The sequence below is a fragment of the Sturnus vulgaris genome, chromosome Z (assembly GCF_052056855.1).
Source record: "Sturnus vulgaris isolate bStuVul1 chromosome Z, bStuVul1.hap1, whole genome shotgun sequence".
Classification (NCBI taxonomy): Eukaryota; Metazoa; Chordata; class Aves; order Passeriformes; family Sturnidae; genus Sturnus; species Sturnus vulgaris.
In genome coordinates this window covers 72,656,748-72,679,234 of record NC_142283.1, presented here as the reverse complement: position 1 = coordinate 72,679,234, position 22,487 = coordinate 72,656,748, and the positions used below count along the sequence as shown (strand labels likewise).

The following is a 22,487-nucleotide window of genomic DNA, read 5'->3' as shown; positions in this document are numbered from 1 at the left end:
ACACCATTTGCTTTTGCAGCTCTAACTTTTGTCTTGAAAGGCCCAGGTGCAAGAAGGGGCAGGGAGAGGTGACCTCTGAGTTGCTGCTGTTGCTGAAGGCAGAGCAGCAGTTGCTTCCCTCCACTCCCCAAAGCTCCCAGGTACCTGAGACAGAGCACACCTACCTCCCAGATACCTCCCAGACTGTGCCCTTTTGCCATGCCAGGGTCTTGCACTTGCAACCCCAGGACACCTTTTCCAGGGCAAATATGTTTGAGAACACTGAACTCTCTATGGGTGAGCTTCATATTTGAGCAAAGGAAATAAAAGGACATGTTCATGGAGGTGGGGACCCCTAGTCCTGCCAGCTTTGTTGCAGGAAGAGGTGAAACACAGACAAGGGACACTGATTTTGTGAGCCTAGGAGGGAATGAGGCTGGGCAGTCTCCTGCTCTGTCCCTGAGAGGTAAAAATCTGCAGGCGTATCTACACCCAGGCAGCTCCTATATTGGTGGAAAAAAAAAGAAAATAAGAATTCTACCATGATTTTCTCAGGGTTAGTTTTTGGGGGTGGCTGGGAGGAATATACTTGGAGAGGTCCATCCTGCACTGTCCTGCTCAGTGCTTCTGAATAAAGGTGTTGCAGGGTGTGCAAATCAGCAGAAAGCAGAGCCTGACCCCAGGTGTGTGAGCACCAGTCCTTGCTGAGGAGCACAACAGAGGAGAGCCATCACAGGGGACTGCAGCCTGGCTGCAGCTTCTCTGCAGCCTCAGAGAAGACTTGAGGGCTTGTTTTTCTCTTAGTTGTGTGTGTCAGTTGGGATGCAGGCCAGGCACATCCAGCGAGGTGGCTGGGGAAGCACAAATTCAGCAGCTCCTGCCCTGGACCTGCTCTCATGGTTGGGTCTGCTGCTGTGGTCAGTGCCATCAGCCTCCAGCTGCACAGACAGCCTCACCTGCAGTCCCTTTTCTGCCCCTCTGCCTGTGCTGGCATCCCACCCCTTCATGGCCATTCCTACTCCCACCAAGTTTTGACAACACAATGTGCCACAGCAGTTGAGCTCGAGGCCTCCAGGACTCTTGTCCCTTCTGCTCAAGCACCTTCTCTCAGCCCAGTCCTGAGCACCCACACACTCCTGCCAAATCCTTGACTTTCCCATCCATGGCACACACCACCAGGTAATGAAGATCATCTATGCCCTTCTGAAGTCCATTTTAGCACAATCCTTATCGAGGTAGTAACAAGGTGAGGATTGTCCTGATGCAGTCACTGCTTAACTTTCTGGGTAAGTATGTGTCTTGGTTTGAAAGACAGGTATTTGCTAAGAAAAGGCAAGAGCCTCTTCCCTGAGATGGAGAGTGCAACCCCCTCCCTTCCAATTATTATAATTTTGGAATCAGGGCCTTTCAGGCAAAAGATACGGGAGGCAGGAATAACAGTTCTTTACTAATATATCTGTGATAATTGATAAAAGATCCGTGTTAATCACAAAAGCATTGGAGTTTGTATAAACCAGAATACTAATCTCTGAAGTGAAGCATGGACACTAGATAAAGGAAATTATATGATTAAATAATTCTGTTTTAAATCACCTTGTTATATTATGTTGTATTATGTTACATTATAATATGCTATGTTTTTCAAATAAGTTGTATCGGCTACCAGCTTGCAAAATCGGACTTCCCAAAAAGCCCTTCCTGCCTTTGTCCAATTAATACTGCCTATCCCAAAAACCAGACCTCCAGAACTTCTCTGGTGGTTATCTACAAGGACCAGATGGCTATCTGTGACTGATTATCACCCAAAGGCTTTGTGAATTTGACTACAACGAGAACCCACAGTATAAGAAGAGGCTGCAAACCGAGGTTCAGTGGAGCGTGGAGTGGGCAGTGACCCCTCACGTTCCCCAGCGCGCTGCTTGCTCTTTCTATATCAAATAAAGCAATCTAAATTTTGCTGAATATCGAGACTTTTGTCTCTCATTTAAAACATATCTAACAAGGCAAACAGCAGAAACAACAGCAGCTATAAAAACTGAAAACAAAACAGAACAGTGTAGCACAGTTCCAGTCCCTTTTGGCCACAGGCCGTCTCCCTGCGCTCAGTTCCCGGTGCTGTGGGCAGGGCAGGCCCCGCGCAGCTGAAGGGGCTGGAGTGATGGCGGCAGCGGCCCAGGGCTGAGAGGGATGGAGGAGCGACTCCCCCTTCACGGCGTCGGTCGTGGTGCTCGGCAGAGTGTCCGGAGGTAGAGAGATGAAGTGGGAAGGCAGCAGTGCGATGTCTGACAGCAGGGAAGGTGGCTCCCGGCGTCGGGATTGCAGGAAAGGTGGTAGGTAGCAACATCGGCCGCCTTCCTCCGACTCAAAGAGCGAGCGAGAGCGCAAGCCCAGGCCTCTGTTCCACCTCTCCTTTTCTTGTGTTCCCCCCTATACCCAACCCCCTGCGAGAGAAAACTGTTAATACTTAATACTAAGATGTAGCCACAAATACTTAGCATAACAATGGGAAAAATTCCACAGAAAGAAAAGGGAAAGAATCAACCCCCAACAGTACGGAAGCCATATCTTCCTGCTAAAGCCCAGCCATGAGTCAGAACATCTCACAAGTCCTTCTGAGATCTGTGCTGGAGGATGAGGCAGCCCAGCTGTGGTTAATAGCTGCTCCTGACAGAAGACCTAGAAACTGTGGTTTTAGACAAGAAATTAGAGACAACCAGATTGCAAAAGGGTCACAGAGCTGAAAGAGAAAGAAGGCACAGCTGACACTGGTGGAGTTTCCCTCTCCAATGAGGAAGCCTTTTGCACCATATGTGATTTCTCTGCGTGCCTGTTTCCTTTCTGTGCTTGCACTACTCACAATCAGATGGGTGTGCAGTGAGGCAGCCAGCATAGCTGAGACCTCAATCCTGCCCTGGGAGCACAGGCAAACATGGTCCTGCAATGGATGTTTCTCCTGCTCCTCACACCTCTGCTGGCAGCACAAAATCTTGGTAAGTCCTCTACCAACAGTTTTAGGAAACCCCTGGAAAAAGGTAAGCAGTGCCCCCTCCTGTGTCCCAAGAGAAGCTTTCTTGTCCTCCTTTTGCAGAGCTGCTGGCAACTTCATGGCATGCAGAATGCAGCAGCTGTACCAGAGAGGTCTGACGTCCACACCAGGGCCCAAATCCACCAGCTGGGGTGTGGTTAGGCAGAGTTCTGTTTGGGGATGGAGGGCAGCAAAGCTTGGGGTGCTGGGAAAGCCTCAGCAGAGTCTGTAGCGTTCCTCCATGGAGCTGGAAATAGCAGGTGTCCATCTGTCCTTGCACAGTGTCAGGGTGCCATGTCCTCACCACAGAGGAGATAGGTTCTGGTGCCCAACAAAGACCAGGGAAGCCATGAGCTGAGCCCCAGGGTGCCCAGGAGAGCCTGGGGAGAAGAGTTATAATATTCTGGAATTGCTCTTTAATGGACTTCCTTGGTGCTGGAAGGATCAGGGCATGCCTGGGTTCTGCTGAGCGCTTCCTACACTGGCTGCACACTTTGATGCCAGCAGAGTCAGTGGGAATTTACAGGCTCACGTGTTATTTGTCCTCCCCAGAGGCTGCACTGTCTGGAAATTGAGCTGTGGGTCCAGGAACTGTGACCTTGCATTGTTCTGTACCTGTCTGAATTGGAGTATTCCTCTAAACTAAGTTCCTTGGAGCTAGGTGATAAAAATCATTAAACTAGCATCTAAGCATGTCATCCTAGTCCACTGTGGTGTTGTATCTGGGTGGATGCAGGCTAGAGAAAACAGCTGATCTAGTGCCTGTGACAGGGCACAGGGATCACAAACTGTAATTGCTGATGTGAAGTGACATTAGGGTCTGTACTGTGTGAGAATTGTCACGGGAGCCTGTTTCCTGGGAAAATGTGTCCGTGAAGTTGAAGAGAGTGTAAGCACAGCACAGTGTAATGCAAAAAACAAGGCTGACACTGTAACACAGGATACTGTCCTGCCCAAAGTGTCTTCCCATTGCCCAGATCCCCACTGAAGGTGTCCTCCCAGGCCAGCATGTGCAACCGTGTCCAAGTGTTTTGTGGCTTTCCTCTTTGTTTCCAAGGCGCACACTAAGACCAGGATCTGTCTGTGTCGAGCACATTGGGATGCAACAGGGACCTGTAGGCCTGCAGACTCCTGTCACACTCTGCAGGTCTCAGTCACCCAGCCATCCCCAGAGGAGTCTGGGGCTGCCTGTGGCAGCGATGATATTGCTGAGTTTGCACCTTGGTGCTTGTGAAAACAGGAACCAAGACAAAAACATGTGGTGGCCGCACCCAGCAGTGTGAGCAGCCCTGCCTGCATCCTCAGCATGTGGGCTCATCCCATCCTGGCATCTCCGCTGAGGGCCACCCTGATGGATCAAGATCCTTCTCTTGCAGAGGGACAGGGCAAGGAAGTTGGCCCAAGGGAGGCAGGAGGGTGTCTCCATCCCTGCTAGGGTGGAATGGGCTGACAGTGGCAGTGGGGCAGGGTAAAGCTGCTGGACAGAGAGAGGGAACAATAGGGTGAGATCCCTGAGCATATTCCATGGCGGATACACGGTACAACCTGCTGTGCATGGTGCCACAGAGAACAGTGCAGGAAACAGCACAGCCACAGGCACAGGATGTGGCTGACACGTGTGGTTGGCCCTGTTATTCTGCACACCCCACCACGGGGACACTGTGCACTCAGCAGGGTGCATTGTGTCCTTATCCTATTGTCATCTTATTCTCTTGCTGTGCTGCTTTCACAAGGCATCTTCCCTCCCTGAAATGTCATACCCGTACAGAACTCTCCTTCCCTTACAGTCCCAGGGCAGGTGGAGACAAGTGGAGAAGCTTCTAAAGCTTCTAGGGCACTTTTTCTGTGCAAAGCAAGGGTCTGGGATCCAAGCTGGCCCTGTCCCCTTTTTCCTCAGCCCTGCTTGACACTATGTAGCGATCTAGTGGCAGCTGACAAGAAGTTCTAAGGAGGCTCCCAGCTGCAATAATCAACTGTGGGGGTGGGAGGGTGGTAGCTGAAACTAAGCCATAGCCAATCTGAAAGGTTTTGTGCCACCTGAATTCCAAACAGTGCCTACATAGAGTAGATCCTGTGGGGAACAGGAGTGCTGAGAGGTTCTGCAGAGGAATGCCTGGGGCTTGACACCCTAGGGGTGCTGAACTGTGTGCTCCACCATGCTTCCACTTCCCATCACCAGAGCACAGATTCAGGAAACGCAAATTTTGCCTCCTGTTCTTAGACACGTGTCAGATGTTCTTTAGCATCTGGTGGACCAGTACAGGTTAAAGTGCCACCATTTCCCAGCTCTCCTCACAATGCCTTGCTCAGTGACTTGCTTTGCCACCCCCTTTCCCTGCCATGATTCCCAAGCAGAGCATCCCCAAGGTTCTCTCTGCTCCGTCACTCTTAAAGACCCATTCAGCAGATTTGGTTGCTAGTGAGGAGTACAGAAATGCCCTAAGACCTCTGTTTGTGCTCTCAGTGCCTTGCAATAGAACTCTCCACTAGTGGAAAGAGTGATTGCTTTTCTTAGCTCTTCTCAGCAAGCACATGGCATCAAACACAGCTAGACTGCAGTGCACTTTGCTGTCACCTCTCTCAGCTGCTCAGCTGCCCTGTCAAAAGGGTTGAACTTTGCCCACTGCTTCTTAGATTTCACCTTGTCCTTTATTCTTTGTGTGTGAGGTAACACAGTGTAAGAAAGGACACCTTTTGCTGTTAAGCAAGGCGCTGAACCCAGGAGCCTGACCTGAATTATCAGTGTTATGAATGATGTTCTATTTTTTTCCAATTTATCAAGCAACAAGATTAAATTTAATAGTAAGTTTTTAATAGTAACAAAATGAATACAATCAAAGTATTGGAGATGACAAAGTATTGGAGATGAAACAATCAAAGTGCATATATTTAAGAATATACAAAATTTGGCAGTAAGTAATTTAGTATAATTGAGGTTCGTATAAAGCATAAGCAAAACCGACCGGGGAGGGGCCCCCCTCCGACCGGGGATACGGGGAGTGGCTCCCATTCCTCACGTACCAAAGCATCCAGGCTAACAATCCCACTTATATACTGTAAGTTACAGAAGTTTCTAGAAAACTCCTCCTAGTTTCTATTCCTAAGATCTACATAACTATACTGCACGGCGCATGCTCTACTAATGGGTTGGGGGTCTCTTATCCTTTTAAGGGTCTTATTTCCGGTGAAGGCCCATCATCATCATCAGTGACCGAGGTGTGACCTGCAGGTAGCGCAGGCGCCCTGTGTGACTGAGCAGATGTTTTCCATAACATGACTTTAATTAAGTCCCATGCTTGGGATCATTCCATTTTTGACAGCTTCAAGGTTGAAGCTGTATTTCTAGATGCCGCTTATCAGACCTTCGTCCTTCGACTATTCTTATCTGACTTTCTTCCAACCTCCTTCTTCGACTCCCAACATCTGGGAGATGTCTTTTATCCTGTCTCACCCATCTCCCCCTTCTCACTCTGTAACAATTGTCTTCTATTGATCTAAATACAATTTTGTTAATATAGTTACAACTTAATTAGCACGAATCACATTTATCACAATTCCCCCATTTCTCTTTTTGATTATATTGATTCGTGCTCTAAAAAGTTGCTACTTCGTATTGTCTATGTTTCTTTATACTAGTTTCTAATTTTTTTAACATTTTTCATGTGGCATCTAGCTCTTCACACTTTTTCTCAAATTTGGTTAACATTTCTCATGCCAGGGTATTCTCTTTGCATTCAGTCACTATTTTCTCGATTTTTCTCCTTCGAGTGCAAGTGGATTGTGCTTTCAGTACCATCAAGGAATTTAATTTTTTTTTTTTCTGTTGATTTTAGATCCATGGGCATGGCTGTAAGTTGCATTCCTTGAATTACTGAGTGGATTAGTTTGATTAGATAGGATATCATGCAAGGCAGAAAGAATAGACTTAAAACAGAACACAATAGCATGAATCCTAATTTTTTCCACCACACACCCTCAAAAAGATTATTCCACCAGTCAGCTTTCAGGATAGAATTCCATTTTTGAACTGGTACATGTGCCACTTTTTCGCCAGCAAGTTTGGTGATGGCTTCCCTGTGGTCATCTATTTCCACACAGCACTCAGATTCATTAAAACCTCCCACAAACTTCTCTTTCTTCTGCCAACAGATAGTCTAGGGCAATTCTGTTTTGATATACAAATGCTCGCATTTGTGAATGCTGTTTGGCCAACAACTTTAAGGCGTCCGCTGTGTGGTTTGAGACGACTTCCACTACGGCCTGGAGCCTTATTAACCGGTTTAATAGGTAAATTGGAGTTCTATATCCTCAAGACCCATCCTGAGCCCAAGTAGCAGGTTTATAGTATGCTATAATTCTTTTTGCAGGCCATTCTTCATCTTTCCATTTTTGGTTTCCTCCCGCCATCGGAAAGTCGAGATTTAATTCTCTTTTTTTTTCTTTCTAAGGTTTCATAAAGTGGTGTTCCTAGTACATCGCCCTTAGACCTTGGTATGACAAAGAAGGAGGGTCGTATAATCCCTAAGGTACAAGTTCTTTCCCATTTTTAGGGTAGTTCACTGTATGCTCGTTGCCCACAAACCCAATATATTCCATCAGGGGCTTTCCATCTTTCTTTTTTGTATTTTCTGGTTGTTCCCAATAAGATTTCAAGTCTTTTATGGATTGGTAGGGGTTAGCTCCAGAACTGTTATGCCAGCACAAATTAGTTTGATTATTCCACTTGCAATTCATTTCTTTTGCTATTCCCCAAAATCCAGTAGGACTCTTGGGTCGCCAGGTCTTTGTGTTATTGTCTGAATTTACTACTAAAGTAGATAGGCAAGGAGTATATCCTACCACTTCAGTGTATTTTCTCCCTTCCTGAGTTATACAAACTGTTCCAATGACTTGATGACTCAGGACCCAGCCTTTAGGCTGTTTTAGGGTCTTAGAAATTTGTGTATGATTCTATTTTAAAAATTGTTCTGGAGCCAAACCCTCACCTCTTCATGGCCATCTTTTAGCCATTCTAAGTCCTCCACAAACAAAACATTTAGATAATCCCAATTCTGTGGCAATTTCTTGCATTAGATCTACAAACAAATTTTTGTTTGAAGTTGGCAAATCCCAGTCGCTATAGTGCTGTTTTAATTGTTTATACAGCTCATTTAATTTCCTTAACTCTTTCCTTTTGATATTTTCCTATCTTTTTTTTTTTTGTTTGTTTGTTTCTTTTTGTTTTTCAACTTCTATTATTATATTTTTCAAAACAAAAGAAAATTTTATATCTAGGACAAAGTTGATTATTGTTAGGATAAGGAGTTCACCCATTGAATCCTAAATTTCTTCTTACTCAATAGAATTTTGGACTTTTCACACAATTTTCTAAAAAGCTGGTACAGTCATAACAGGCAGCAGTAACATGTGAATGTGCCACAAAAACTGATTCCATCTTATCCTTGACCCACAGGGATCAGGAATAGTTTGTTTCTTTACTGCTGGCTCTTGCATTGCTTGTCTTCTTGTAATTTGTTCCTGTATGGTCTGTTCTTTTTCGCTCCATGCTGTCTTATGGTTTTAGCCAGTTGCCAGGGGTATTATAGAAAGCACAATGAAAATAATTCTCAGGAATTTTAACTTTCTACCTGTCTCAAGGCCCCTTGGGTTGCAGCCAAGGGCCGAGATGTCCATCTTCTCGGTAGCAAAGTTTTTATCCTGGAATTTGTTTCTTTTTGATACCCTTGGCTTCATAAGGTTCGTATGAACTATTTTAACTTTTTTTTTTTTTTTTTTCCAAAGATGGCACAAAGTATTCGTAGTTCTGCAGCACTGCCTTATCTTTCTCCTTAGATTGATTAGCTATTTTTCCTAATCCACTAAAGCTCCGGAGATATGCCAACTACAAGATTTGTTTTCACATAACTTGTTCTAATAACATTCCAAAAAAAATTACTAAATTTTTTTTTTTTTTTAAAGTTAGCTGTTTACATACACAACTTAAACAAACCAATTATTTTTTTTTTCACTCTAGTTACTTTTTACTACAAATTAAAACAATAGGTACAAATAACACAAATTTATGGACAACACTTTAAGCCATGGTTAGTACTTTTCCAATGTGTTAATTATGTTTTTGACCCTCTTAATAACAGGTGTTACCAGTCTTTTTTTTTTGGAGTTGTAGTTCTTCAAATAAATCAGTTAATGTTGACTGGTGGAGGCTCTTGGAGAAATTTTTCAATCCTCCTGGGCTGTTTTCATTGATCAACGAGGTGTCTGATTCTTTCTCATCAGCGCTGTTCTGCCTTCAGGTTCAATGAGGTTGCAGCTGGCAGTTAATTCAGGATGTCCAGACTTTGATAATGCACCTTTTAAAACAACTTTAAACTGGTATTTCAAACAGCAGTAAAATAATATTTTTTTCATTGCACATACAAAAAATCACATTCTCCCTTGGTCCTAAAGTACAGTGGTTCTATGCTAACTCTATATGGACTGTAGCTTTTGGCACCCAGTACTCTCCTTAGCTTCATTTGATTTATTACAATTTTTTTTTGAGTAATTTGTTTTTTAATAAAATTTTACAAAAATGGTCACAAAGTGCTCTCGTGCCCCAGTGAATCCCCCCATGTGAGCTGTCTGGGATTTGTTGGGCCAAAAGTCCTGGCACCGCTCTTTTACTATTGGGCAGAAGAATTCATCCTTTTTTCAGGGTTACCCCCAGCTTCTTCACAGCTTCCACTTCTGCCAAGGAAAAGCATGTTGCCCCACCCTGTGCTTTTGCTTCCCGAAAAGCCACACTCACACTGCCGTTTTCTCCCAGGGCTCCCCCCCGCTTTATTATCAGCTAAATTGTTTCTTTTTATTTTATGATGCTTGAAATAGTCTGTTCAGTTGGTGTTGAATATTGAATTCTGCAGCTTTAAGACTGATTCCAAGAGTGAAAGAGGAGAGAAAAAGTGCAGAATTAGTTATCAGAAACTACACTGACTCCCCCGCATTCCTGCTCACAGACCTAGTTGTCTGCAGTGGACAGCGGGAGAGAACTCTCTTTTGCTTTTTGGTTAGGTTGTTTTTTTTTTTTTTCTTAACCAATTAAAGTAAAAAATTCCCTGGAGTCTGTTTTTCTTCTTTTTTTTCCTTGAATTATTCAATTTTGCTCTGGACTGAAAACCCAAGAAAGCTCTGGAAGCTCACACCGTAGCCCACCTAGCCTGGCCTGGGCCAAGGCATTTCCCAGCACTGAAGGAACTGATACCAGACTAAGTAAGTTAAGCTGCAACTTACAAAAAAACCTTCTTTTGAATCTGTCATCTTTTTGAAACAATAAGAAGTTTTGTTGTTTAATATTGTTCATTTTTATACTGAAAAGTGTTTTGCCTGTTAAATAAATAGTTATTTTTCCCACTTCTCTCTGAGGAAATATTTTTTTTTTCTCTAACTAATTAAAAAAGATTGCTTAAATTTGTTTTCCAGAAAAATTCTATTCAAAAGTTTCTTTCTAAATTTACCTTAAACTAAAACAAAGTCCTTGTGTCTACTAAAAATATGATTTTTTTCATTTTGAGAATTTACTTTCAGCTTTATCAAGGGGTCTTCTGGTATTTTGGTTCATATTAAATAAATGAGCCCCTGACCCCCCTTAGTTTTCTTGAATTAATTTTTTTTTTTTTTTTTGTGTGTGTGTATGTCCTTTTTTTGTGACAAGAAAAGCACATAGGTCTTGTGTCCTCAGAAGCAGGACCTGATATTTTTTTGTTCTTTTTATTCTTTCCTGATAAATTCTTTGTGTTTGTGGCTGTTTGTATTTCTTGGATTGCTGTCATTAGAATCCTGGCTTTAATTTTCTTTTCCTCATCTCTCCGAACATACGCTTCTTGTGCTTCCTTTAACAACTCCTGAAGCTCCTATCCTGCTAATCTTCCAATTTTTCTAACTTTTTCCTGATGTCCCCCACCTAAGACTTAGCTACAAATTGTGTTTTCAAAAGGACCTGCCCTGCTGGTGTATCAGGGTCTATGCTTGAGTATAACTGCAAATCCTTTTTTTTTTTTTTTTTTTTTTTTTTAGTCTCTTTAACCATTCTGCCAGGCATTCATTTTTCCCTTGGTGCTCACTCAGAGATTTCCCTATATTTTGTCCTCTGGGCATTGCTTCCTGAATACCTTGGATAATCATTTACCTGAAATCTCTCATATTTTGCCTATGCTCTACCTCCTGATTATTACAATTTGGATCTGCCATAGGCCATTTCTGATCTCTTTGGTTTGGCTTCTAATGATCTCTATTCTAAGCCTGTATTCCTGACTATCTAATCATTTCTCTCTTCCACTGTAAACAAGATTTCTAAAATAGACTGCAATTCCGCTCAGGTGTAAATATTCAGTCCTAATTCTTTGCTACCTCAATATGATCTTCTGGCATCCTGCTCATTTCTTTCTTAAATTTCCTAAAGTTCCTAGTATTCAGGGGAACACTCACGTAACCAATAGGTCCCTGTCCTGGGGCCAGATTTGCCATTGGAACCTCTCTAAGAGGGTATAATCTATCTTCCCTTCCTGCTTCCTCACTCTCTTTGTCACTTTCTTCCTCTTGTTCCCTTTTGCCTCTAGTTCTGTGTGCTACTGGCTCGACTTGAATAGGGGGTGCATCGGGGACCAAGGGCTGAACAGACTGGACAGGCTGGACAGGCTGTCTGTATGGGGGTGGGAGGTGATTTAACGATTCCCATGGCTTTAGCCAGTTCCTTCTTGCTGCCCGTCCTTTAGTTTGCAAAGGGTATAACGAATAACCTTTTTTTTCTTGCCTTTGAACTATAAATTTACCCCTTACACACTTTTTGGAAGCCACAAAGCAGCATATTCACTTTCTTCTTAATTAAAACGTTGTTTTGAACTCATATATAGATTTAAAACCTGACAAATCTAATCCTCAAATGATTTAAACTCTGGCCAGTACAAATTATTTGCACAAATCTTTTCTTTTGTCCACTCAAACATACAGTACTGTATAATTTTCTGCTTACTTTTTCTCTTTAGGATTCCCTTGTACTTTAGTATTGTAACACTATCCCCAGGGGGCTGTCCTGAGGAATCTCGCTCCCCTTCTGGGAAACCCCCTCTCGGTTCCCAGGCACACCGGGTTCTCGTGAACTATTCTCATAATTCACAACCCCTGGGTCAGAGATTTTACTTTTCCTCTGACCCATCTCTGGCGGCAACATTTCCTTTGCTCTCTCTCATTCGTTCTGCGGTTCAACTCCTTCACTTAATATACACTATTTCACTTCTTTTGCCAACCACTTGTTTTCCACCTAATTCCTTCTTTTCCTTTTATTCTCTCCCCAACCTCTCTTTCTGGCCACTTTCCACAATCCTTCTTAATCACGTATTGAAACTTCCATCTATTATCCTCCCAACAGATAGTTGAACCTGGTTCATTTACTCCCTTCTTAAATCACTTCTCCCGAGCATCAGCTCCCTTCTCAAAGACTTTTCTCGTGAGTTCTCAGGCTGGGACTTTCCCTCCCAGTCCCTCCCGGGGTATTCACTCGCTCTCCCCTTTCAGACATTCCTCACTCACACACAAGCACACAGCCGCCCCCTTTACCCAACCCCATGGTACTCACACAGCCCATTTTCGCACAGGGTTCTTGTGCACAAGACGTTTTACGGGCACCTTTCCCTTTCTGCCGGCGTTCTCACGGGAGCCTTCTTCTTCTGGCATGCCTCCTTGCAGCGAGCTTCTTTTGCTTATGCTTTATTTTAATTTGGAACTCCTTTTCCAAGAGAGCCTGGTCTAGCCTTGGGACCACCTTAACAATTGGTGGGGAGCTCCTTCCCAAAACTAGCCACTCTTCACTTGGACTGGAGTTCCCGGGTTTCGGCACCAAATTGTTATGAATGATGTTCTATTTTTTTCCAATTTATCAAGCAACAAGATTAAATTTAATAGTAAGTTTTTAATAGTAACAAAATGAATACAATCAAAGTATTGGAGATGACAATTAAAGTATTGGAGATGAAACAATCAAAGTGCATATATTTAAGAATATACAAAATTTGGCAGTAAGTAATTTAGTATAATTGAGGTTCGTATAAAGCATAAGCAAAACCGACCGGGGAGGGGCCCCCCTCCGACCGGGGATATGGGAAGTGGCTCCCATTCCTCACATACCAAAGCATCCAGGCTAACAATCCCACTTATATACTGTAGGCTACAGAAGTTTCTAGAAAACTCCTCCTAGTTTCTATTCCTAAGATCTACGTAACTATACTGCACGGCGCATGCTCTACTAATGGGTTGGGGGTCTCTTATCCTTTTGAGGGTCTTATTTCCGGTGAAGGCCCATCATCATCATCAGTGACCGAGGTGTGACCTGCAGGTAGCGCAGGCGCCCTGTGTGACTGAGCAGATGTTTTCCATAACATGACTTTAATTAAGTCCCATGCTTGGGATCATTCCATTTTTGACAGCTTCAAGGTTGAAGCTGTATTTCTAGATGCCGCTTATCAGACCTTCGTCCTTCGACTATTCTTATCTGACTTTCTTCTAACCTCCTTCTTCGACTCCCAACATCTGGGAGATGTCTTTTATCCTGTCTCACCCATCTCCCCCTTCTCACTCTGTAACAATTGTCTTCTATTGATCTAAATACAATTTTGTTAATATAGTTACAACTTAATTAGCACGAATCACATTTATCACATCAGCATAGCTGTTTCTCCTTTCTCCTGACCCTCCCCTTCTGACCCATGCTGGGGCTTTATTTAGCCTGCCAGGCTCATAACTCCTTGCAGCAGGGACAAGCAGTCCAGATATTTCTGAAAAAAGCTTTCTATATTCATGGGTATTAAACAATATCAGCGAGGAGGGTATTCATTTAATAGCATCAACTAGGAAAGAAACCAAAAGAGTAAATATCTGCCTTTGGGAGGCAAATAGACCAACCTTTTGTTACCACTCCCGTCTTGGACATTCAGTGTTTCCCATTTCACAGTGAGCACACATTGCACGTTACAAAAGGAGCCTATTTGGCCACATCTACACCATTTTTTCCTTGCTGAAACTTCACTTGACTCAGCCTCCTTCCTCTAGTTGGAGCAGAGAGCCTGTGGGCGGCTCTCTGCACACCACTGTGCAGAGTGAAAAACAGTGTCTGAGAACTGTTCCATTACTCTCTGAACTGCTGTTAATCCTACAGGGTTGGAAGCTGAGTGTTTCTTTCCCCCTTTTGTCTGAGCACTCTCCTTTCTCCATCAGGGTGCCAGCCCCACAAACACTTCCAACTGCTTTGCACAAGTGGGGAGTTCCACCTCTCCAGTGGAGGTCCCTTGATAGCTTCCCATGGGCACCTCCAAAGCACACAGAAAGACCCTGGGTTAGAGCACAGGCTCCTTTGCTCCAGGGTGCCCTTTTCCCACGGCAATTTTTATGGAATGGTTTGGAAAGAAGTTTAAGGAGGGTGAGGACAGAAGTGTTTCCCCCAGCCTGTGCATCTGGACTGCACCCAGCAGCCATGGATTAGTTTCTCCTAATAAGCCTCAACTGCTAATCACATGCCTGACAGGCTTGGACTTATCTAAGATGTGTGGCCGGGTTGAATTTTAGTCAGCAATGTTCTTGAGACGAAAACAGGCATGGACTGAAAGTGTCTTCTCTTCCCCATTCTGCAGAGAAGCAGAGCTTTCTAGGCTTTACCCCCAAACAATCATCAGAAATGCCACCAGGAGGGACTCTGAGCAGCTGTAGATGCCTGGATGCCGATGGTGTCAGTGCTGTGACAGGGGTTTCAGCTCCTCTGCAGCCACAGGAATGTGGGCAGGAGGCAAGCCCTGGAGGGGCTGGGATGTTTGGGCACTGCTGGCAGTGTGCTCTGTGTGCAGGAGGTAAACAGGCTCTGGCAATCCCTCAGGCCGCCCCGCTGGTGTACACTGCCCTTCTGCAAGGCAAACAAGCTTTTTTTGCCATACTCATCCCTCTGTCAGACACTGTTAACCCTCAAGATAATTTCTGATGCTCCTGCACTCCCCTGAAGTGGTACTCTCCAATCACTGGATTCTTTGAGTACGGGAATGAGATGTGGGCTCTGCCTGCCTTTTCTGATCTCTCCCACCCAGCCCTTGGGCTCTGCTCAGAATAGTCCATGTCCAGCTTGGATCTGGGTGCTGTATCAGCCTCTGTCTGCCCCTGAGCACAACAGGGGCACGTCTGGCAGGTCAAAGGGCACAGGGGAGCCCGTGAGGAATTTAAAAAGTGGGGCCAAATAATCACCTCCATTCCCAAATGCAGAGATACGCTGTAAGACCCATGTTTGTGTTCTCAGTGGTTTGTAGTGCAACTCTCCAATACAACTGGAAAAACAGTGGTTTTCTCTGTGGAAACAGTGTTTGCTTTCCTTAGCTCCTCTCAGCAAGCACATGGCATCAAACACAGCTCAGAGACCTTGGGAGGGAAAGGATGAGTTGAAGAGGACAGGAACAGCCCTGGTGCTTACAAGGACAGAGCAGAGAAGAAGCAAGGAGGGAGTAAGAGGGTTTGCCTGCAGGACTGCTCTTTGTGCAGTCTTTGTGTCCAAAGGGCAGATGTGGCCACTGACACTCTGCTCGCACACGTGTGGTCTTTGCAGAACCACATTTCATGTGTCTACCCCTGCCTGAGGCTGTGCTGGAATCTGTGCTGCATCCCAGCACCATTCCAGCTCAGCAGACACTGACAGGAGCACTGAGGAAACCCTGGATCAAGTCTGCACATCTGCGGAGGCCTTTTCACCTGAAACAAAGACAACAGAGAAGAGGCTGATGTTTCTGGCAAAGGATTACACTGATAAGTACCCAAGTCTTAGAGAAATGATTCTCTGGAGTCCTGGTGAAAGTGGACAGCCTAGGCAGAAATGTGTGGCTGTTACACCACCACAGTTCATGCAATCCTTTCACACCCACTTCCAGCCCAGGAGTCTTACACAGCACCTGCTTTCTTTTTTCAAGGAAAAGTAACCTGAGTTGCAGGGGGCAAAAGCAGGGACTGGCAGAATGAAGACCATCGTGCTGTAGGAAAAGACCAGGTTTGAGACCCTCTGAGGTACATGAAGGTGCACTAATCCCTGGGACGTGATGAGATGCATGTGTGGGTCCTGAGGGTGGAGGTGAAGACACTGTCCATCAGAGCTGAGAAGTTGCAGCAGGCTACTTCCAGTAAAGCTCCCACCGACTGTAAAAGGAGAAGCACAACCCCTTTTTAAAAAGGGGAAATGAGGGAGACCCAGGCCAGTCAGTCTCCCTTTGGTGCCGGGCAAGATCATGGAGCAGTTTCTGCTGGAAACTATTCTAAGGCACATGGAAATAATTTGTGAATGGCTTCACAAAGAACAAATCATATCTGAGTAATCTATTGGCCTTCTATGGCAGAGTGACAGCATTTGTGGATAATAAGGGAGAAGTGACTGACATCATCCACCTGGACTTGTGCAAGGCAGTTGACACTGTCCTGCATGACATCCTTGTCTCCAAACTGTGAAGGTGTAGATTTCATGGATGGACCATTCAGTGGGGGAGGAGTTAGCTGGATGGTCACACTCCAAGTATTGCAGTCAGTATTTTGACGTCCACTGGCACAGGATACCCAGAGAAGACGTGGATGTCCTATCCCTGAAAGTGTTCAAGGCCAGACTCGGGACAGCTTTGGACAACCTGGTGTCGTGGAAGGTGTCCCTGTACATGACAGGAGGCCTGGAACTAAGTGATTTGCCCTGGGAACCTTCCAGCCCAAGCCATCCTATACCTGTATGAAAGACTGAATGAGTCCTAAGTGCCAATAAACAATCATTAGCATAATGCCTAAATATGCCTAATTTCAGTTGTGCACAAGTAGCACCTTTTAGTAAAAGGAAAAATTACAAACTTTGAGCAAAGACTAGCTCTCATTTTTGCTGCAGTTAGTCTGCACTGTATTGTGCCTCTAAAGCAGCAACCATGAGACATGTCTTTTTCAAACACAGTTACCCCCGGCCTCTGCAAGGAAGTGTGGTAAGTCTAGAGAGATTCATTCATGCTGAAACAAGTTTCAGCAGTAAGAGCTTTCCTCTGTGATAAGACTGAGGGAGAACAGGAAGCAAGGCAGAGCTCTGTTGTGCAGCTGCAGTCACCCTTGCCAGCAGAGCACCCATGTTTGTGGAAAGATGCTGTCCCAGATACCTCTTGACATCTGCACCTGCGTCAGCTGAGTGCCTGCAAAGGAGAATTTCTTTTTCCTCCTGGTTTCCTGCCCAGCAGGTTGCCATGTTTAGTGTTGCCAGTGGGTTTTGAATGCCGTGGGAGCTCTCTCAGCTACCAGAAAGTGTGGGACAGTTACAAAAGGAAAACTGGTGAGGCCCCCTTGCACAGAAGTCAAGAGTGGAGCAATGTGGCAGAGGCCAGCCATGCTCCTGAGCACTCACAGCCCCCTCAGCTCCCAAGGCTGCCTCCACTGCAGAGTCTCCATCCCCTCAATCTGCTTCTTGCTTCAGACCAGGTCCCATATCACTCTTTTCAAGCGACTATTGTTCACATTTCTGCGCTGACTCTAGGAACAAAGAATACCCATCAATGAATAACCTTTGTATGGGCACAGTTCAGGGTCCTCGAATGCAAACTAAAACATGGGAAATGCTTTCATGAGTATCTCCCACCTGCCTGAAATAACTTGTTGCTTTTTGCCGGTCTGGGGATATTTTTTTTCCACTTGTTTGTCAGGGGCTTCTTTCTGTCTGGGGTGGTGCAGCTGTTCTGGTCCGCTACTGCATGAGGCATGCAGAGCACTCGTGGTTTTCTGGGGAGTCCTGATGCCACTTGGGTGTTGTAGGAAGCCGGGCAAACTCTCTGTGCCTGCCTGATTGCACCTGGTAACTCTGGACAGAGTTTGGGTACCTACAGCTCCATTTGTATGGTGGAGGAACACTCACGGAGGGTTACAATTCTTATGTGAAAAGTGGCATCTGATCAGAGGATAGAGACCCAAATTGGGGCCATGCAGAGAGCCAGCAGCACTCCTGTCGAGAATTTAAGGAAAACAAATATGGAGGGTTACTTCAATCAATTGCCCAATCTACATATTGCAAAACACAACCAAATGTGCAGCTGGTGAAATAGCTACATGCAGTCCCTGCCAAGTCCCTTCTGCCAGCTCAGATGAGGGGGTGTCACTTGTCCTGGGTGAGGATAGGAGGGATATGGGGGGCTCCTAGAAGCCGGCAGATATTTTGTGAGAGGGATGGAGAAGAGGACATAACAAGTGTAGCATCCAGACCAAAAGCAAAGTGGTAATTTGAGTGGGATTTAGCTGCAAACAGCTGTGTGTGTTTGGGTGTGAGCAGATCGTGTCAGGAATGCCAATGAGTGGTGCCAGCAGAGAGTCTGGAGCACTCCCACAGTCCCTGTATTTGTGGGACAGAGCAGCATCCCCCAGGCTGCTGGATGCCTCTGGCTGGGGTGTCTCTGCAGAAGCGGGTGGGCAGGAGGGCCTGTGGATAACCCTCCTGCACTGCCCCTGAGGGTGTGAGGAGGGATAAAGCACCTGGGGGATGGAGCTCATCCGGGGAGGTGCTCTCTCTGCCACCCCTCTGAAGAGAGGGGGACTGGCACCCCTCTGGATGGAACACCCTCCCCCATGAGGATGCTGCTGGAGCCCAGTGACCCTCAGGCTCTGTCTCCTGGCCTTTGCACACAGGAAAATGTAAAGCTCCCTCTGACTGGGACCCCAAACTGCAGTTTAACCCGAAGAGGAGAAGCTATGACTTGAACGAAGTGGTGCAGCTCAGGTGTGCTGGGAAGTTTTTGCCATCTGTACCACAGATTCAATGCATTTCCAGAGGGGCCCAGACCGTGTGGAATGAGACTGCCACCTGCAAAGGTAAGCACAGCCCTGCACCACCCTGACCCAGGGTCCTGAGCTGGTGACAGACCCTCTGTGACCTGGTCATGCATGTGACAGTGCAGGAATGGGAGGCCTTGGCTTTCCTCCATGTCCTGGCAGAGACAATGCTCTTTTTCTCTCAGCACCTTGCTGTAGGCACCTGCTGGGGTCTGTGCTCCTGGCGGGGTTCAAAGGCAGGAACAAGGGTCCCTGCACTGGGGGCTACTGTAAGCCCCGTGCCTTCAAACAGTGCCTGGGGGTATGGCCAAGCTGGTGGGAGGGGATGGAACTCTGTGTTAAAACTGGAGAGGAATTCAGACCCTGCCTAGCCTTATCCAAATGGAGCCTGAGTCAGGAAACCTGCAAGACTCTACTAAGCGTGCATGGAACTGCTCTTGGGGTGGTCTGCTGCCACCAATAACTCTGTTCTAGTCTGCAAGAGAGGGATCAGCAGTTGAATGTGGTAACCAAAGGAGATGGGCCCTGTCAAAATCAGAGCAAGAGATATCCCAGCCAATCTCTTCCCATCCTGCTTACAGCTGCTCCTTCTCCTCTCTTCTGTGCAGAGAGATGCCAGAAACCCCAGTGGGACTCACAGCTCCAGTTTAGCCCAAACCAGGATTTTTACTGGGTCAGTGAAGAGGTGACACTGAGCTGCTTTATGAATGACTCTCCTCCCCTTGCTGTGATCAGATGTGCAAACAAGACTTCTCCAAACCAGAAGGATCCTTGGCAGGTGTTGGAAATTGGGGGAACATGGCACAGCTTGGCACAGAAGCTGGTCTGCACCATGGGTAAGTTTGGAACCAGTAGATCTCCCCTGCTACATGCACTTCTCACTTCAGAGCTGTAGCTGGAGTGGGGCTTTGGTAGACCCCAAAACTGCCAGCTCGAGCCAGAGTCAGTCACCCCACAAGAGACAGCTTTCCCTGGACTCCCAGGCAGTTCTCAGCTACAAGGTACAAATGCAAGCAAAACCCGGAGTTAGGCTTTCAGTTCTTTTGTGAAATCAGGCTTGCAAGTATCTTCTTAGCCAGAAGAGGAAGAGATCGAGAGGAGATTCTACAGAATCTTTATGTCTTCTACGAAGGGGGTCTTGTCCAGCAAATCCAATGGGTGGGGTTCTAAGGGGATTTTCATAGGGTTAAGGGGTCTTGAATTTGGACCAGTAATATGAGGGATTCTATTACTAACCAATCTACAAAAGATTTTAGGAAAAAGAACCAATTATCTAAGAGAAAAATGGACCACTAGAATTACAGAAAGATAAAACAGGGGTTTACAGAGGTGTGACTTCTTGCTATTAGACATTCTAAGTAAACAATTTCTTATCTAAGGTATCATGTTCCATGGGGGCCTCTCTTGGGGGCTTGCCTTTTCTTCAGAGATGGTCTCTGCTTCCTCCACGTGGAGGGGACCTGGACATCCTGCCATATGTGTGAGACACTTGGGCACAGGTCACAGTCAGGTCCCAGCTGGGAGCAGTCTCCAAGATGGAGAGGGTTAGAAACCTTCAATGTGGGACAAGTTTTCTCTGTCCCTGCACCTCTTCCCAACCTAATCTTGAGTTTTATGTCATGGGGAAGTTGGATGAAGACAGATCCTGCCCCTCAGTTCACCTCTCTCCCATGGTCCTGTGGTCCTCCTTGCCCAAGCACATGCTCTTTTCCTGCTCTTGGGGGCCCTTGGGGTTCCTCATGGTGTTGAATGCTGATATTAACCACAGTTCATAATGGAAAAACCTTGGTCCCTCTCATGCCTGAGTATTCCCTCACTGAGAAGGACTCACATTCTCACATTTTCTCCTTGACAGCAAAATGCCGAAAACCTCAATGGGATGCAGAACTTCAGTTTTCAGAGAAAAAAACTGAATACCCACAGAATACAGAACTGACACTGACCTGTCCCAAAGGTCTTGAGCCCTCCTTCCCCGAGGTCAAATGTACAAAAGCCTTTCACAGAGTGAGTTCTCAAAGACCAGACTATGTGGATACCTGGTGGGGCAGGAAGAACAGAGGTGCCTGGACACGCATTGAGGGAGATGTCCTGTGTACGGGTAAGTGAGGCTGCAGCAGAAGCAGCTCCCCTCTACCTTCATCCTCTTGGGGCTGTGCTGCCTGTGCAAACTGCTGAAGAGGACAACCCAGCCAGGAGACAAGAGACCAGGTAGAAGCAGCTGGGAAAATGAAATCTCCTGCAGTGGTTCCTGAGCAGGCTGAGTCTGGGGCTCCCAGCCCAGGCCAGGGACAGGATCTGAGGCTGCCACCCAGGTGCCCGTGGAGGTTCCAATATCTTTGCTGTGACTCCAGATGCCACCCTGGAACGCGCAGGTCTGCTTGTTCCCCTGCTGGCCCAAGGATAAGGGACTTGGGGGACATCTCCTGCAGCAGCAGGAAATGGAGCAGAGGGGAATGAAGGGAGCCCCGATGGTGCAGGACTGGCTCAGCCCTTGGCACTGCGACAGGAGGCTGTAAGGGAAGGACCTGGAGGAAAAGCAATGCCGTCATCAGGAGATGGGGATGCAGAGCTGTTCCACGCAGAGACAGAGTTGTGCTCACTGGGGGCATGGCAGGACATGGCAGTCTCAGGAGAGATGGGCAGGGAGAGATAAGATGGTAACTTCCCTGATTGGGTTGTGGGAGGTTCCAAAGACAGAAGTGGGTGGACAGGGCAGGTACATGGATGAGTGATCCTTCACACTTTACAAGCAAAAAGAAAGCTCCGCCCAACTAGACTTGTCCTCAGGTCACATCCCAGCAGATGGAGGTGTCACCTTCCCTCTCCTTCATTGGCTGGAGGGGCTGCTGGGGATTTCTCTCCCACCACTCACCCATACCCACTTCAGCATCTCATCACCTCCCAGCCCATCTAACACCCTCTTTCACCTCTCACAGAAAGATGCCAAAGGCCCCCATGGGACTCCAGACTGCAACTGCTACCAGACCAGGAGAGCTATGAGAAGGACGAGAAAGTGATGCTGAGCTGCTCTGAAGGTTTCCAGCCAACCTTCACTGAAATCAAGTGTCAGAGTCGATTCCAGGACAATAATAATGATGATGGAACACAATATGTTTGGCATGGAAGAGATTCCAGAGGCGCCTGGGTTCCACTTCAGTCCAGTGTGAAGTGCATCGGTAAGGGAGGGATCACGAGCAGGATAATCCTTTGCAGGGTGGGATCCTGAGAACATCTCTGAGGGGGGACAGCATGGGAAAGGCAGGGTTTTTCCTTGGGCACAGTGCTGTGAGCATGGTGGCTGTGGAAGCAGCTCCTGCTTCCAGGCCAGGATGAAATGTGTCCTGTTGTGCTCTCCCATGGCACCAAAGGATGACTGCAGCCACACAGCTGAGAGGGTTTGAGGGAGGCAGGATGCCTGAGCTGCTCCCTGGGAGCTGTGATGTATCCCAGCTGGGGACACACTCTGCTGGCTTCCCTCTCTTCTCCCCAAAATGTCCTGATGTTTGACTGAACAGGTGTGGTTGTGTCACTGGAGAAATTCACCCAGTGATTCACATTCAGATTCCTCGTGCACCATGATCCCAAGCTCTTCCAGCTGCTCTTTGAGGGAGCTGCAGAGACCACCTTCAGTACCTTGCTTTGCCTCCCAGCAGGC

General features: G+C 46.5%; 1 protein-coding gene across 1 annotated transcript in view; it reads left to right on the top strand.

Moving 5' to 3' along the window:
• Positions 1–2,832: 2,832 nt before the first annotated feature.
• Positions 2,833–22,487, top strand: part of LOC148219922 (uncharacterized) — a 31,185-nt gene continuing 11,530 nt past the window's right edge. Inside the window, exons 1-5 of the mRNA XM_088157032.1 lie at positions 2,833–2,969; positions 18,689–18,871; positions 19,441–19,668; positions 20,688–20,930; positions 21,769–22,008. Of these exons, the coding sequence (XP_088013158.1) occupies positions 2,909–2,969; positions 18,689–18,871; positions 19,441–19,668; positions 20,688–20,930; positions 21,769–22,008 (955 nt within the window). The 5' untranslated portion in view covers positions 2,833–2,908. The remainder of the gene's footprint in view (positions 2,970–18,688; positions 18,872–19,440; positions 19,669–20,687; positions 20,931–21,768; positions 22,009–22,487) is intronic.